The 18,982-nt window shown below is 38.8% G+C and overlaps 1 protein-coding gene across 9 annotated transcripts in view; it reads left to right on the top strand.

Moving 5' to 3' along the window:
- Positions 1-18,982, top strand: part of LOC124805641 (serrate RNA effector molecule homolog) — a 207,106-nt gene that overhangs the window by 115,990 nt on the left and 72,134 nt on the right. For all 9 annotated transcript variants that reach the window (XM_047266240.1, XM_047266225.1, XM_047266253.1 and 6 more), the window contains 3 exons: positions 18-181; positions 2,634-2,720; positions 12,606-12,751. In XM_047266240.1, the coding sequence (XP_047122196.1) occupies positions 18-181; positions 2,634-2,720; positions 12,606-12,751 (397 nt within the window). The remainder of the gene's footprint in view (positions 1-17; positions 182-2,633; positions 2,721-12,605; positions 12,752-18,982) is intronic.

Raw genomic sequence — 18,982 nt, 5'->3', positions numbered from 1 at the left:
TATCCTGTACATTTCAGGGAAGAAAAGAAGAAAGAACGCGAGAAACCTGTCGAACAAGAGGTAAAGAAAGATCCTTCACAGCCACTGAAATTGACAATCAGTTCTGAGCAAGTTGAGCTGCAGAAGAAAGCTAAAGAATTTTTAAAACAAAGATCCTTTGAAGAGGAAAGCAATTCATTAGGTTGGTTTTATTTACTCTCTCTCTCTCTCTCTCTTTCTCTCTCTCTCTCTCTCTCTCTCTCTCTCTCTCTCTCTCCTGTGGTTTCCTGTTTTAGTTCCACATGCCTCATGTTGGAATTAAACAAAAAACACCTTTCAACATTAAGATACAAGCCAGAGCAAGACATACTCAAAACTTAATATTGTTGCTCAAACTCATATGAACAGGAAAGCTTTGATCAAAAAGTGTTTAATGGGCATGGTTTAGACACACAAAAGAATATGTGGATGCTCAAATGATTGAGATGAAAGACATTGACGTGTAAAAATGACAGAAAGAGCAAGTGTATATGGGTGTGTCTGAATGTGTGAATGCATGAATATTACGAAATAGTTTTTGATTAAAGTACTTCTGTCCATATGGCTAAAACAACAGTATACAGTTTGCATATACCTTTCTGCAGCATGTATCTTAACCTGAAACGTGTTCCTGTCTGATCGTAAGGCATGTGACACTCCTCTGCCTTTCCTTTGCTCACTTTGTTCTGCACTGAGCCAGGGGTGCATTCTGGAGTATTATTTTTGAGACCACAAACATGACTGTAATGACCCACCAGACCAATTCTGCAACTTAGTAAATTTTAGCAGATTTTTGGGGGGGGGGGGGGGGGGGGGGGGGGGGAACCGGAGTACCATTAGAGGCTATTCAGAATCAAAATAAAATAAAAATCTCATTGAAATATGATTTTTCATATGATCTTCAAAAGAATACCTCACTGAAAGTTTTTGAAGCTTTGAAATCTTATCGATACTACTGTATTTTCGAATTTGTGTGCCTGGCAAAAGGATTTACTCCTTTTCCATCACAAATCTAGTTAAAATCAATTTCTGACTTAGCTATATCTATCTGTAGGTCTACAAGCTGGCTTTACAGAAGTTGCTTTTGAAGGGAAAAAGTGAAAACAGGTCAGGAGTAATGTCAAGAGAACCAAAATGGATATCACTTAGGAGAAAATTTTCAGAGAAGGTTGAGGAGGTAATTTTTTTTCAGTAGTCTCATTACTAGAGCTACTGATCTCATTCAATTTCATATACAGCATTTTGCTTTCAGGTCTCTTGATGAATCTGAATTTCTTAATTTTTTTGGAGCAACTTAATTGATTTGTCGTAAATTCCGTATAAACTTTCTTCAAATACTATCAGTCACTGAACTGAAAGTGTCCTCTATACTTCAGTACACGTTAAGGACACAAAGAAACAACTTTCCACTTTTTCAGTTGGCAACAGTATGGTGTATGTTTAATCCCTCCCAGACTTGAATATCAACAGTGGGGCATCTGTTCTGTAGGGAACTCTCTTAGCAAATATACCAGAAATATAGTGAGTTAATGAGTCCTTTTATGCCCCAAAGATTTCCACATGAGCTTGTGCTCAGCAATTTCCTTGGACCATTGTGATACGTACGATAAAAGGAAGTTTTCTGTTCTGCCAGTACCACACTATCACTTTAATTTACATCCAGTAGAACTCATTTGGAACCCACACAAAAAGTTGTAGAAAGGAATAACATTTATTGAATGTTAGAAAGAAACTGTCACAGAACTGCATAAAATAAATTACTATAAAAGACTAGGTAAAAGCATATTCACTCAGTAAAAATTTTGGTAAGGAATGATGACACTCTGCATTCGTGAAGCACGAACTTGAAGATACATGGGTCTTGAATGTATTTTTGGATGACTTGAAGACGCAATGCACGAGTGAAAAGCAAATTCTGCAGTTACAGCATGGATTCTATTGATATATCTAAATAAATTCACAATTTAAAGAATTAAAATCTAATACAGAATTCACAACTATTTTTGTTGCTTTATAAGGAAAGTCATTGGAAGAAAGGGAGGTTATGGTTTAATGCTGCTTTGATAATGAGGTCATTAGAGAAAGAACACAAGCTCTGATAGTTAAAAAAGAAATTGATGTATTCTTTTTAAAAGTGGCATTTTCATTTATTGGTCAGTCACTCTCAAGTTGACAGTTGGGAAGATGAGAATTTTTGTATTGATAAAAGTGCTGTGACTGATTTTTGTCTGTTTCCAGGTTACTGCCAGCTTCAGCTAACAGGAAACTCTGCACTCAGCCTGTCCAACTCATCAATAAATATGATTTCGTCCTGAGTTGCATGTAGCATCACAGGGATCGATAGCTGTGTGTGCCACTTTTTTTCTTCATTGACATAGAGACTTTCTGTTTTTTATAAGAATTGTTTGCTTATGAAGCAGTGCTGGCAACTGATCAGAGCTTTTCTTTCTTTTTCTTTTAGAATAGGATGATGTTTGCTTGCAAAGTCCTATATGAATGTGAAATAATCTTGTTTGGATGTCTTGTAAGAACGTAATGTTGTGTAATGTTATTCATGTAATTGTTTTGTTTTGATAACATGTTCCTACATCAGATTCATTTCTTTCATTTTACAGTGCAGAACAAAAAAAGGAAACGAGAGTATGAATATGAGAGTGGTAGTGAAAGTGGGGATGAACCTCCACCACCAGGTGAAAGCAATGGTAATGATAATTTGCTTTTAAGCTTGCTCTTATTTACATGAAATATAGTAGTGATCATAATTTTTATGTCAGTGTGATGTACACGTTGTACCATGTGGACTTGGTAGGGGTAGGGAGGGTGGGTTGATGCCCCTATCCTGCTAATGGCATGACCTAAGCATGTTTGACACTGTTGCAGGGAAAGTGCACTAATATTAGCATTAACATATGAAAGTGAATACCCTTTACCCACTGAGGAGGTGGCGCAGTGGTTAGCACACTGGACTCGCATTTGGGGGTACGACGGTTCAATCCCGCGTCCGGCCATCCTGATTTAGGTTTTCTGTGATTTCCCTGAATCGCTCCAGGCAAATGCCGGGATGGATCCTTTGAAAGGGCACGGACAACATCCTTTCCCGTCCTTCCCTAATCCGATGAGACCGATGACCTTGCAGTTTGGTCTCTTCCCCAAACAACCCAACCCCAACCCTTTACCCAAGTAGATGTAAGTACTTCAATATAGAGGTGGGCACTGAATTTCATGACTATTGTCTGTCAAAAGCACCCGCACTGTGGAACACGTGATAGCTCAACAAGTAAGTGTCCAACTCTCAAATGTATTCCAGATAAGCATGCACCACACATTTGTGTTTAGGTGCTCATATAAGCAATCAAAGCCTCACTCAGCTTCATTCACAATAACAACTCATCTCAAAGAACACACACATCAGTAGATGGTTGATCATTTGAATAGTCTTAATTTTATCAAAGAAAAATTTGATCAAGAAAACTAATATAGTATGAGAAAGAATAGCTGGTCATTAATCGCCTTCAGGAGACAAAATGTGTAGTAGTCCCTTCCAGAACCATGGCTCACCAGATGCATTAAAAGGGAAGGTGATTATGTGGAAAAACAGTCAACAAGTGTATCAACAATATCCAGCAATTTTGTTCAAATACACTTACTTTAAAAAAAAAAAATAATATAGTACACTTACTTTCTGGACGTGCCTCATGGTGTGTAACCTCAATCATGATGGAAATATATTGGATCTAAAGGCAACAGACAGACATGATCTCTTTGAGGAAAGGGATGTTGCTTGTGCGCCTAGTTGTAGTTCAGTTGTTAAATGCAGAGTTTGTATGGAGACTTCTCATGGTATCCTCTTTCAGTCGTAACTCGTAGCCTGCCTTTCTAATATTAGCTTGTAACGTGCCTTAAATTATTGTACCTGACCAATTGTAAGATGAGCTATTGTATTTGCTGTCGTATTGGGTGTTCTGGCATAAATGGCCCACCCCACTTTCAAAAGTTTTTTAGGGAAAAAATGCTCACTTTATACTTTTAAAAAAACAGTGTGTACATACATCATCAGCGATCCAGGTTGAATAACTGCTCACCTTTTAATTCTCATCTGCAAATCTGCAAAATTCATTCTCAGAACTGAAAGAAATGGGTGAAGCTGCCGTATTCGAATCTGAATCCTCTTACAATAAATTATCCTCTGTACTATCCAGTGCATTACTGATTCCACACTTCTTGAATGATTCAATCACTGTTTCAGTTTTCATAGAGACCCATGAAGCATTAGCACCTCACAAACTAGAGAAATGCTAAGTATCTTCCTTCTTTCTGATTGCATAGTTTCAAAATCTGTAGATTGCATCCATGTGTTCCAGTCCTCCTTCATAAGTCTCATAAATGAGCAGTTGATACGCGCATCTAATGGTTAAAGAAAATTAGTTGACCCTCCTATAATTACAGCTAACTAAGTCTCCAATCCATCCATTGTATTTTTAACATCATCTGTTCTCTGAGAATCAAACTGATCCTTTAATAGTAGGTAAGGCTTCTTCAACCAGTAGGCTTCCAGGTCACTTAGACCAAATTTTATCTGCCCACAATCTCATTTCTCTTCCATCCAGCCAGCTTTTATTATGTGTGTGGACAAGTACTCCTTTAAACAATTGTTCCTTAGGAAGGATCTTCCTTTTTAAAATAAAATGTGATGGCAATATTATTCCATCAGTTCGGCAGGATAAAATGACTATGTAATGAATCTTTTTGTGCTCTGAAGTTTTGACAATAATGCTTTCTGTACCCTTGAAATCCACAGTTACGTTAGAAGGCACATCAAAGATTAGCAGAGTCTCGTCCCTGTTTCCAGTTTGTTAAAGTTCAAACTTTTCTCTTTTCCTTGCATTAATGACAAACTGATGAATTTCAACAATTTGTTCTTCGTTCTCGGCTGGTATCTTCTGTGATATTTTTGTCTTGCCCTTTGTACCAAGCCGATATCTCTTCATAAATCTTGAGCACCATGATGTAGATCTGATACAGTAAAGTCAGCTATCCCTTTGTTACAGCAGAGAGCAGCTACGAAGGCGGGTGAGGGTCGGATGCGCAAAAGCGTGCGGAAGTGTACCACATGACTCACAGCCATTCGTGTGCCGGTGACATTCCTGTCTTCATTTTGTGCAGGTCGTGCTGTGTTTGGAAGTTCTGTTTATTTCAGTCATAGTGTTTTGTGCTGAGTGCTGACTGCCTTCATAGTGTTCATTATGAGTGATGGTAAGCAATCATGCCAAGTGCTACACAAACAGGCAAGAGGAATAGTCCAGAATGAGATTTTCACTCTGCAGCGGAGTGTGCGCTGATATGAAACTTCCTGGCGGATTAAAACTGTGTGCCCGACCGAGACTCGAACTCGGGACCTTTGCCTTTCACGGGCAAGTGCTCTACCATCTGAGCTACCGAAGCACGACTCACGCCCGGTACTCACAGCTTTACTTCTGCCAGTATCTCGTCTCATACCCTCCAAACTTTACAGAAGCTCTCCTGTGTGTGTTCCCTCTGTACCAATACTTTGAGACAATTGTCCGCTGAATCCACGCCAGCACAAGGTGCGGGTCGTGCCGTTGCCAAATGCCAGGGGCAGAAAGCTGAAGCCTGTGTAGTTGGTGTGAGGACCTTTCAGAGAATATACAGTGAAGCTAAGGTGTCTGTGCATGCCTGCGGCTCAGATGTTTTCCCTGTTGTCAACAGCAGTAACTTTTCATTTCATTTTTACCTCTGTCATATATTCCATCAGTCAAAGTGTGTTCCTGATGGAAATAAATTGTAAAGTATCCCAAATCAACCCAGACAGGTCACATATGTGACAGGAACCTAAGAACAGCTGTCTGTGTCAACACACATACAAATATGAATTCTGCTGACGCATTCTGATGCTATATTTTGTATTTTCTTCGTAGTGATGTACTGCTTTGTTTGTCCGCATTGAGGCTAGTGCGGATTATCACTGTCTTTGTCAGTGAAGGTGATGATTGCCATCCATGCTAAAAACACCTCTACACTTGCATGAGCCCATAATCCAGGTGGTAACGGAAAGAACATAACATAAAGAATAACTCACTGAAATCACACATCATATAACTTTAAATCATTTAGTACAACTGAATGCCACATATATAAGATAGTGTGTGTGACTTACCATTTTTACCTTACCTTACCGGACCGTGAATATAAGACAACCTTCTCTTTTAAAAAGGTTTCTTGCAAAATTTTGAGCTTGACATGAGCTAACTAATCAAAATTACAAACTGATTTACTCATATAAAGTATCTGCCTAAAAAGTTAAAATTATACTTATTTTAAACTTCTGCCATTTATTGTCTACATTTTTATAAAACAAGGAGAAATAGAATAAATAAAAAGAAATGGTTTACATTAATTTTTATCTTCACTTCTGTGTTTTGCGATAATTTTCTCTTGCACAGTCTGGACAAACTGCTGCTCCAACTCATGAAACCTTCTCTGCCTTTGTCTTCTGAAAATCTGGCATGTAGGATTCGTTTCTTCAATTTATTCTTTACCTGACTCTACCTACGAACATTTACTTCTGTGACACCAAATGTTCTTCCTGCTGTATGTTTGTTTGTAGCCCCTGCTTCATGATTAATAATTAATTTAAAATTAATGCTGTACTGTTTGTGTGAGCCAACTGAGAACAGCAAACTCTTAGATCCATGTTTCTCAGCATAGTCAAGATTGTAATTGCTATATTTACAGTTCTTACAGCACTGACAACGTTAGCAAAGCAAATGATGACAATATGTTGTCCTCATGGCCCCCTAGAGTTGAATGGGCAGGAATTGAACCACTTCAGATTAACACCATAGCCAACTTGGAAAATCAACTGTGCTGTAGAGGAGTAGCAGCTATTGCACCACTGCTGGAGATTATGGTTCATTTGTTGTGCCATGTTTCATGTGCTCTATACCAACATTGCTCAGTATTTGTCCAATTTTAAAGTCCACTCAATTGCAACTAATTACAGTTTCAGGCAAACTATACTTTAAATATGATAGATGTTCATAAAAAGCCACGGTACGCAGTATACATTCCCATTGTTGGCATCACAGGTGTTCAGGACTGGAATTAAACAGTAGGAAAAGGAAGAGAAGGAAAAACTGCAGGTGAATATGAACTGGGGGGAAAGGAATGAAAGAAGAAGCTGCCAGGTTGAATTTAGCACAAAGCATAATTTAATCATAACTAACACTTAGTTTAAGAATCATGAAAGAAGGTTGTATATGTGGAAGAGTCCTGAAGACATTGGAAGGTTTCAGGTTTCAGGAATGGTAAGACAAGAGTTTTTGGAACCATATTTTAAACTGTAAGACATTTCCAGGAGAAGATGTGGCCTCTAACCAAAACTACAACAGTTTTGAATTGTATAAGACAAGGCACAGTAGAAATCCTTGGGTGACGCAGGAGATACTGAATTTCATTAATGACAGCAGAAAATATAAAAATGCAGCAAATGAAGGGCAAGGGAATACAAACATCTACAAAATGAGACTGACAGGAAGTGCAAAATGGCTAAGCAGGAGTGGCTAGACAATAAGGGTAAGGATTTAGAAGCATATTTGATTGTGGGAAACATTGATACCACCAACAGGAAAATTAAAGAGGCCTTTGGAGAAAAGAGAAGCAGTTGTTTGAATATCAAGAGCTCAGATGAAAAACTAGTCCTAAATGAAGAAGAGAAACCTGAAAGGCGGAAAGAGTATATGTTGAACTTCTCAAGGTAGCAGAGCTAAAATACAGAGAGCAAAAAGCTATTTGTGACTTGTACAGTAACCAGTGGCAGTTATAAGCATCAAGGGACATGAAAGGGAATCAGTGGTTTGAAGGGAGTAAGACAGGGTCTGTCACCAACGTTATTGAATCTATCCATTGAGTAAGCAGTAAAAGAAACAAAACAAACATTTGGAATAGGAATTAAAGTCCAGGAAGAAGAAATAAAAACTTTTGTGATTTGCTTATTACATTGTAATTCTATCAGAGACAGCAAAGAACTTGGAAGAGCAGTTGAACAGAATGGGCAGTGCCTTGAAAGGAAGAAGTAATGTGAACATCAACAAAGCAAAACGTGACTATTGGAATGTAGTTGAATTAAATCAAGTGATGCTGAGGGCATTAGATTAGGATAAGAGACACTTGAGGTAGTAAACGAGTTTTGCTTTTTGGACAGCAAAATAACTGATAAGAGCCATAGCAGAGAGCCTTTCTGATGAAAAGAAATTTGTTGTTATCAAATATAATTTTGCATGTAGCCAGTCTTTCCTGAAAGTATTTGTTTGGAGTGTCACCTTGTATGGTAGTGAAACATGGACATTTAACAGTTTAGACAAGAAGAGAATAGAAGCTTTGAAAATATGGTTTTTCAGAAGACTGCTCAAGATTATGTGGGTATATTACATAACTAATGAGAAGGTACTGGGTAAAATTGGGGAGGAAAGAAATTTCAGCACAATCTGACTAGAAGAAGGGATCGGTTGGTAGAGAACACATTCTCAGACACCAAGAGATCACCAACTTAGTATTGGGTGGGTGGTGGGAGGGGCAAGGCAGAGGGCAGAAGGCAGAGACAGATGGGGATACAGTAAGCAGATTCAGAAGGATGTAAGTGGCAGTAGTTATTCAGAGATGAAGAGGCTTGCACAGGTTAGAGTAGCATGGAGAGCTGAATCAAACCAGTCTTCGGGCTGAAGACCAGAACAAAAATTACCATTCATAAAGCAAAAGCAATAGCCACTAGAATGGAGAGCAGCTACGAAGGCGGGTGCATCATGCGTTCCGCGCAGAGAGAGGGAATATATGCTGTGACACTGCCAATTTCCTTCCGTCAGTTCATGCACTCAGGCAGCTGATGGCACGCTAGCGTAAACATCATTCCCCAGTGAACTTTAAGAACTGCACTCTTAGTAATGAAAATCCTTACACACTTGCGCACACACAACCTTCCACTTAGAATTAATTAAGGTTGAATTCAGTGACAACATTCCCAATAATTAAAATATCGAGATAAATAATTTCTTCACAATTGCTCTCCATTTGCTTCCATTACAATTTTTCAGCTTCTTTCGTATGCGAAACTAGTTTCTCTGCTGTTGAATACTTGCCTTCGGCATACATGCTGAACACTATGCGCCGAAAAACGTTTGTTGCCAGCTCACCCACTTCTCTTTTGTGGTTGTGTTGCTTCCCTGGTGATTTGAAAACATCTGAGCCGCAGGCATGCACAGACATCTTAGCTTCACTGTATATTCTCTGAAAGGTCCAAAAACTAACACCACAGGCTTCAGCTGTCTGCTCCTGGCATTTGGCAACGGCACGACCCGCACCTTGTGCTGGCGTGGATTCAGCGGACTATTGTCACAAAGTATTGGTACACAGGAAACACTATTCCTCTTGCCTGTTTGTGTAGCACTTGGCGTGATTGCTTACCATCACTCATAATGAACACTATGAAGGCAGTCAGCACTCAGCACAAAACACTATGACTGAAATAAACAGAACTTCCAAACGCAGCACGACCTGCACAGAACGAAGACAGGAATGTCACTGGCGCACGAATGCTGTGAGTCATGTGGTACACCTCCGCATGCTTTTGCGCATCCGACCCTCACCCGCCTTCGTAGCTGCTCTCTGCTGTAACAAAGGGATAGCTGACTTTACTGTATCAGATCTACATCATGGTGCTCAAGATTTATGAAGAGATATCGGCTTGGTACAAAGGGCAAGACAAAAATATCACAGAAGATACCAGCCGAGAACGAAGAACAAATTGTTGAAATTCATCAGTTTGTCATTAATGCAAGGAAAAGAGAAAAGTTTGAACTTTAACAAACTGGAAACAGGGACGAGACTCTGCTAATCTTTGATGTGCCTTCTAACGTAACTGTGGATTTCAAGGGTACAAAAAGCATTATTGTCAAAACTTCAGAGCACAAAAAGATTCATTACATAGTTATTTTATCCTACTGAACTGATGGAATAATATTGCCATCACATTTTATTTTAAAAAGGAAGATCCTTCCTAAGGAACAATTGTTTAAAGGAGTACTTGTCCACACACATAATAAAAGCTGGCTGGATGGAAGAGAAATGAGATTGTGGGCAGATAAAATTTGGTCTAGGTGACCTGGAAGCCTACTGGTTGAAGAAGCCTTACCTATTATTAAAGGATCAGTTTGATTCTCAGAGAACGGATGATGTTAAAAATACAATGGATGGATTGGAGACTTAGTTAGCTGTAATTATAGGAGGGTCAACTAATTTTCTTCAACCATTAGATGCACGTATCAACTGCTCATTTATGAGACTTATGAAGGAGGACTGGAACAAATGGATGCAATCTACAGATTTTGAAACTATGCAATCAGAAAGAAGGAAGATACTTAGCATTTCTCTAGTTTGTGAGGTGCTAATGCTTCATGGGTCTCTATGAAAACTGAAACAGTGATTGAATCATTCAAGAAGTGTGGAATCAGTAATGCACTGGATAGTACAGAGGATAATTTATTGTAAGAGGATTCAGATTCGAATATGGCAGCTTCATCCATTTCTTTCAGTTCTGAGAATGAATTTTGCAGATTTGCGGATGAGAATTAAAAGGTGAGCAGTTATTCAACCTGGATCGCTGATGATGTATGTACACACTGTTTTTTTAAAAGTATAAAGTGAGCATTTTTTCCCTAAAAAACTTTTGAAAGTGGGGTGGGCCATTTATGCCAGAACACCTAATACGACAGCAAATACAATAGCTCATCTTACAATTGGTCAGATACAATAATTTAAGGCACGTTACAAGCTAATATTAGAAAGGCAGGCTAGGAGTTAAGACTGAAAGAGGATACCGTGAGAAGTCCCCATACAAACTCTGCATTTAACAATTGAACTACAGCTAGGCACACATGCAACATATCCCTTTCCTCAAAGAGATCATGTCTGTCTGTTGCCTTTAGATCCAATATATTTCCATCATGATTGAGGTTACACACCATGAGGCATGTCCAGAAAGTAAGTGTAATCTGGTTATCTAAGAGCATAATGTGAGGCAAAATTGCTTGTATGAACTTAGGAGATTAAATATTTAGTACTACTGAAGGGCATGCATAAAAGTGTATGACTTTTATCTCAGGCTTCAGATCTTTTAGCTCCATTGTTGGCGAAGAGAATGTGTTAGGTCGGGGAAGGTTAAACCCACAACAGATGGGTCTCCCCCATCCTGGGGTCTGAGTGACCTGCCCTCCTCCTCTCCCACATTATCCCTTTCTTCATCCTGTGGATCGAACTGGTAGTACCTGCATTGTTGATCACCTTGAAGGCAATCACTGACCAGAAATTCTGTCTCATAATTTTATAGTTTTCATGAATGAATTTTCCTTTTGCTATAATTATGTACAGAAAACTTTATTTTACCAGGCAGCAAATGAGTGAGGACCTGCAGAAGCTACAGTCCACCTTAAGAAGTGATATGTTGGAAATTTGTTGAACATGTTGCAAGACTTGTAATTATGTTGTTTTTCCTTGTTAATTTTAGTGTAAAATGAAGGAAGAAGCACATAACAGTTCTTGAGATACAATGAAAACTCTGCATAGCATTAAGGATGGAATAGTGATTCTTGTGCTATGAAAGAAGTGAAACAGGAAAATGGTGATGATGATGATGATGATGATGATGGTACATGTGAATTAAATGATGTGTAGCTTATAAAGTTCTTGTGAATGTAACAACGAAAACAATCAGTTTTTAACAAAATAGTGTGATTGGATAGACCAAAAAATCTACTTACCATGTAGCAGCAGAACACACACATGTAAAAGAAGGCTGTAACTAGGCAATCTCTGTCTTACATATTACCCCGTCATCCACCTTTAAGCTCTCAGTTTTCCAAATTTCGTCCAGTGCAGTCCCCAACAGTCTGCATTCTTTCTCTTCCCATCTGGTAAGTCTCCCATGACCATTGGTTCTGGGCAACTTTCCAAAAATTTACCCCTTTTCCTAGACCTCTCCAGTCCTTTTTCTTTACCCTTCTTCCTTCCTCTTCAACCTTTCTGCCTGAAGGAGCAGCCTAGTTATAAAGTTATAACCTTCATTTATGTGTGTGTTCTGTTGTTACTTGGTGAGTAGATGTTCTATCTATCCAAAGTTCTAGACGAGTATTTTATACAATGTAAGAAACGTATAAAGAAGATTGAAGTTGGTATTAGTGTCAAAGAAAATCTTTTGATAACGTAGTAAGAGATATGATAGATATGGTACAGTGTACAATGGACAATGTATTCTTTTATTAAACACTTAGGGGCTGTGGTTCCCCACAGAAGCAAAATTTCTAATATTCTAGAATAAACTTTTCTGTATCTGGGTTATGGTTGTTTTCTCCCAGTGATACCAAGTAGTGTAAAGAAACTGGTTTACAGATTATTATTATTGTTATTTGTAAATGGCCGTAACTCTGGTAACGGCTATGGTAGTTGTTTTACTTGTTAACATGGAGTTGTGGAATCTGTTGTATTTTGGCTGTAGATTGATGTTCATTTTTATTTTGCAGATATAGAAGAGGAAGAACCACCACCACCTGGATTGGAAGAATCGAAAGATGACGAAAGTGAACTAGAAGATGATGAAAAATCCAAAGAAGTCAGTTCACCAGAAAAAGCTGAGAAAAATAAATCTGAAGATGAAGCAGATGAAAATGTAAGAATGATTGTTAAATGAAATTATTCAGTCAAAATGAAAAGTTTTCAAAGAAAAATCAGAAGAAATTTACTAACGCGCACGCGCACGCGCGCACACGCGCGCGCACACACACACACACACACACACACACACACACACACACACACTATAGTGATAACGTGTAACAAACATTCTGCTTTCCTGTTACTCACTCAGACTCCAAAGGGAGTTAAACTGTTTATTTATGGAAGGAAATGTCCTGAATAATTTTGTTACCTAACACTTGGAGATTATACTTGAGAAACAATAATTTTTGGAGTCCTGTAAGGAAAGATGTAGCAAGATATTGAATTATTGTAACTTTTGTTACTTGACCATGGCTACCTCTGGCTTGCTTGACAACCTTAGGAATCTTAGATATTGTTTGTCGGTTCTTTGGTGCCAGGTCCATTTCCCATCACGTTTTTCAGTCTGATGGAGGATAACATGATTAATAATTCTTCACGTTTTGTCGAATTTGTTATTCACACAAAAGTAATGATGGATGTTTTAATTTTATAAAAGATTATTAATGTAGATTCATATTGGAAAAAGCATGTTTTCATGACAAGCATTGAATATTCAGGCTTCAGCTCATTTTTACTAATTTAAATGCAAAACAGTACTTTGCCAACTTTATTGTAGTTACATGCTTCAAATGAGTGACCATAGTGTGAAGATGTATCTGGTGTGGTAGATGCTGCGTCTTTGCTAAACAAAATCTATTGATATTTCTTTAGGACAGCACAATGGTGACTCAACACTGTCATCCTCAGCTATATGGCGTCATTCGGATATAGTATGGACAGGCCTGCACACTGCTGTCCTGGCCATTATCTGCATTTGAGACCTTGGAGGCACTGCTTCTCATTCAAGTAGCAACTCAGTTGTGTCAGTATGGCAACAACAAGCTGAGTGGACCCTATTGAAGCCAGGTCCTCTACATGGCAGTGATACTTGCTGACCTCTTGGCTACAGAGGTGGATAAGCTTATAACAACATACATAATTGTTAGTAAAAACCCCAGCTGAACTTGGAATAATCACAAATGTATGGCATAGCAACTCAAAAAATTCTTTCACAACCATGACAATCCTTAAATTTCTTTTATGGTCATGAAAATTAGTTAATTTCTTCTCCCTGGAGGGGGGGATTTTAAGACAGTGGTATGGAAAGGGAAGAGAGAATGAACACGAGTTGTTGGAGGCAATACTTTAAGCAGAGTTTGATGTAACACTGAAAGTCATAATCTGAAACAAGGCATCTGGGGTACACGACAGTCCCCCAGAATTATTGAGGTCCTTGGGAGAATGTACCATGACAAAACTATTCCACCTAGTATGTAAGATAATGGAGACAGGTGAAATTCCCTCAGACTTCAAGAAGAATGTATTAATTCCAGTTGTAAGAGAAGGCAAGTGCTTAAAAATACATTACTGAACTATCAGTTCAATGAAGTCATGGTTGCAAAATACTAACATGAATTATCTTCAGAAGAACAGAACACTTTGTACAAGCCAGTTTGAAGGAAAAGGTTATCAACAGCTTGCACTGAAACCACACTGCAGTTGTGAGAGTCAAACAGCATAAAAGAGAAGTCCTGGATCAAAACAGACTGAGGCAGGGTTGTAACCTATCCATCCCTCTGTCATTCAATTTGTGCATTGTGCGAATGATAAGGAAAGGAAAGAGAAACTTTGAAAGAGAAAGTACGGGGTAAGGAGATAAATATGTTGGAATGTGTCAAAGGACTTGGAAGATCAGGAACAGAATGTCATGAAAAGAGATCTTAAGATAAGCAATAGATGAGGAGGGATGAGGAGGATTGCACTGGACATGCAAACATGGAGAGCTACATCAAACCAGTCTTCAGACTGAAGATCCCAAGTGTAGCTCCCTGTTGTTTCTTGCTTCACGTTCTCTGGTCTTAAACAGTTATTTCTCAGCAATGAAAGTTCCTTCTTAATGAAGTACTGCCTACCTTCTTGTGAGAATTCTGAATCTATGCATCACTTGTGTTTTGCATTGCCATGAACACTTTTTTTTCTTTATTCAGTGGACTGTATTGTACAAGAGTTCGTGGAACTGTGTTTAACTTGTTAATGTGTATAGTAAATGTTATAATTCCAAACAGATGCTACTAGAAATCACTCTGCTGGCAGGTTATATACCTAGGCTATATAATTTGGTGTAATATACTAAAAAAATATTAGATTGGCTAACTGAAATGAGCACACCATGCATCAATTTGGAACCACATAATCACCAATACAATGGCTTCTCTAAATAGCAATTCACTGCCTCCAATTGAGAAAGCATGGGAAGAGAAAACTATAATACTTGGCAGTTCTCTTTGCAAATATGTCTAGAATGTGAACAATTGTAGGATTGCTTCAATGCCAAAATACTGGATGTAACTAAAGTCTGCACAGCGAGAGCCAACATTATACACTCTGTCCAGCTGTCAGTATATATTCATTTGAGAGATATGTCTACAGCTAAAGAAGTGTGGGAACAAGCTAAAGCAAGTCTATGAAGATTCTCACATCTTCCAATGAATAGGTTTGCTGAAGACACTGCTGATGATGAGACTAGAAAATTGTTCGTCAGTCGAAGAATACGTATCGAAGATAATTTCTACATCACAGAAATAAAATGGCTTGAGCTTCAAAGTTAAAGAAGAATGGATAGATGTCTTCTTCCTGCAGGACTACCAAATGAATATAAACCTTTAGTTATGAGATTAGAAAATCCAGTTTTGCCAGTCACAGGAGAACCATAAAAAGAAATTATTGCAGGAAATAAGTGATGATGCCTGCAATAAATCTTCGACAAATGGCTCTGGTCCATGGCTCATCAAGAAAAAGATTGATGTTGTTACTTTGAAAAAAGTTCCCAGGTGCTACACTGTGACAAGTATGGACATCTGGCAAAAAGTTGTCACAGCAAGAGCAAAAATGATGGGAAAACTTCAGCCAAGGTGCCCAGCTACCATATGTTCTTTTCAAATGTAGCTGCATGTAAAAATGCATTTACAGAATGGTTTGTAGACTCGGGCATGTCGGTGCATGTCTAAATACCTGTGTGACAAAATAATGTTACGACAGTGAAAGGCTCACAAGTTGTAATAGCAAGTAATGACAACTTTTAGCAAATGGTATGTACCAACTAGGCCGATCATATGATCTAATTTTTTAACCAAATTCTGTATCACTGTCAAATTTTGCAGACTTGGGCCATAAAAGTCTAGGTCATCTGCATTCTGAAGCTATGCATGCACTTTGGCTAGTAGAATTTCATTTGAGGGAGGAATTAATGCTGTGGTCATGCAGTTTGCTTAGAAGGTGAAAAAACAAGACTTCCAACATCTGGCTCAGGAGCTGAGGAAATTCTTGAGCTAGTTCACTCAGATTTGTGTTGAGCAATGCAAACTAGGCCAATTGGAGGAACTAAATAGTTTCTTGCTTGATGAGTGTTCCAGGAAAGTATTTGTATATGCTCTCTAAAACAAGAATCAACACAACAACTGATTTAAGACTTTAAAAATCTAGATGAAAGGCAAACTGAAATAAGGATCTGCTCTCTATGTATACATAGTGGCACAGAATATGTGAACGATAATCTGATAAACTTTTTGAGACAAGAAGTTATCTGACATCAAATTAAAGCACAAAGTACACCAAAGCAAAACAGAGTAGCTGAGCATTATAACTGTATGATAGCAGAAAAAGCAAAATACCTGTTCTTTGAAGCAAATTTGCCAAATAAATTCTCGGCTGAAGCAGTCTCGACTGAATTCTATCAATTAGCAGATCTCTGACTAAGGCACATACAAGACTCCAGAAGAAACTTGAACAAACAAGAAACTAGGTCTTCGACATCTCAAAATATTTGGAAGCAAGGCCTGTGTTCACATTCCGAGAGCCAACTGGTAAAAATGGGACAATAAAAGTATTGAATGCATCTTGCTAGAATACTGTGAAGAATCATTAGTGTATAGGCGTTTTGAACCAAATTGCTCGAGAATCAGAAAAACGAGGGACGTTATTTTTGTTGAAGGTACTTCTAAGCAGTATAAAGAAGAAACTGAGTCACAAGAACCAAGTAGATTGTTTCTTCCACTGACAGAAAAGAAGCAGAATAAAATAACTGAAGTAGAAGAAATTGAACCTGGGACTGTCACATCAAGTAGTACGAGGGCTATCCACAAAGTACATTACGTTTTGGAATTAAAAATAAATAAAGTATTGGAAATTTTTTTTATTATATACAGATGAAAGCCGCACTTAAATACTACTTTTCTACATAGTTGCCATTTAAATTAAGGCACTTATCGTAGCGATGGATGAGCTTGGAAATTCCTTCATCATAAAATTTGGCCGCCTGCGCCTTCAACCACGTAGTTACCTCTTGTTGAAGCTGTGCGACTCATTACTCGATCGCATCGTTACTGGTGATGAAACATGGGTGAGACAAAATCGCAGTCAATGCAGGGGGGGGGGGGGGGGGGGGCGCACACAAATTCCCCCCAAAAACCCAAGAAATGCATGCGGGCAATGTCGGCAAGGAAGGTGATGGCGACTGTCTTTTGGGACAGAAAAGGTGTGGTTTTTGTGGATTTCCTGGAAAGAGGCACTACAATAAACTCTCAAAGGTATTGCCAGACTCTGCACAACCTCAGAAGAGCAATACAAAACAAGTGCAGGGGAAAGTTGGGCTCTAAGATCTTGCTGATTCACAACAACGCCCGGGCCCACATGGCAAATGTTACTCTTGAAGTTCTCGAATCTTTTAAGTGGGAGTTGTTTCCTCATCCGCTGTACAGTCCCGACCTGGCACCGAGCGACTTCCACTTATTCCCAGCAATGAAGAAGTGGTTGGCTATGCAGCGTTTTGATGACGACGCACAGCTTCAAGAAGAGGTAACCACGTGGTTGAAGGCGCAGGCGGCTGAATTTTACGATGAAGGAATTTCCGAGCTCGTCCATCGCTACGATAAGAGCCTTAATTTAAATGGCAACTATGTAGAAAAGTAGTATTTAAGTATGGCTTTCATCTGTATATAATAAAAAAAAATTCCAATACTTTATTTATTTTTAATTCCAAAACGTGATGTACTTTGTGGATAGCCCTTGTATTTTGAAGAATACTAACTGCAATGAGGAATCTAGTCCTATCATACTAAACGGTCAACAGGCACCAATGCTTTTGTCACTGGAAGAAGCAGTGATGCCAGACTATGTTGAAACTGGCTGCGAGCAATACAAGAAGACTTACAATCTCAAAAAGGGAACCACACATGGGAGTCTGCTCTTTTACCTATTGATAAACCATTAGATGCAAAATGGGTGTTTCAAATGAAGGAAGATTTGAAAGGCATCATAGTACAATATAAAGAACTGTTAGTAATGAAAGGTTGTGAGTAGAAGCAAGGCTGGACTGTAATGATATATATGCACCAGTCGTAAGAGATAACTAATTAAGATATTTATTTGCAGATGTGAATCTATTGGGGGATGCGAGAATTTTAAATATACGTCTTTCTTGTGTAAATATGTTTTGCGTTGCTATGGACATGTATTGTATAGAGTTCATGTAACTGTTTAATTTTTTAATTGTGTGTAACAAACCTTACAGTTCCACTCAGAAACTGCTAGAAAATTACTCTGCTAACAATGCTATTCTCATGTCCATTATAATTATCCGGGCTGTTATGCCGTGGTCGGTTGATGAATTCTGTGTCGATTCCCAACGTTTCGTCTCCGACTGCGGGAGACATCTTCAAGGGGGTCTGTAGCTTGATGGTAGGTCCAACACACCCACTGGCTCGCTACTGACTGCCGCTAAATTCCGTGTCCGCGCACTCCCGCGTCGTGGCGTGACGTCACGTGTTTTGGAAACATCAGTGCAATTGGCTGCTATCCGTCGCCGTTGCCATCACCCAGTAGTGGACGGGTGGTACACATGTCCTTTAACACTGGCATCCATATACCATTTAATTTCACACCCTCCTCCTTTCGGTTGAAATTATTTGGGTGTTTAGTGATTTCGATTGCCTCCCTGTAGAGCCTTTCGTAATATCCGCTCGTGGCCGCTAGTACTTGCGTCTCCTCGAAACGAATATTGTGGTTCCCTGGCTGGAAATCGTGCTCCGCAACAGCTGATCGTTCCGTTTCCTCTTCTACAATTTCCCTTGTGCTCTTCCAAACG

Source organism: Schistocerca piceifrons, chromosome 1 (assembly GCF_021461385.2).
Source record: "Schistocerca piceifrons isolate TAMUIC-IGC-003096 chromosome 1, iqSchPice1.1, whole genome shotgun sequence".
Classification (NCBI taxonomy): Eukaryota; Metazoa; Arthropoda; class Insecta; order Orthoptera; family Acrididae; genus Schistocerca; species Schistocerca piceifrons.
This window is presented reverse-complemented; position numbering and strand designations above follow the sequence as displayed.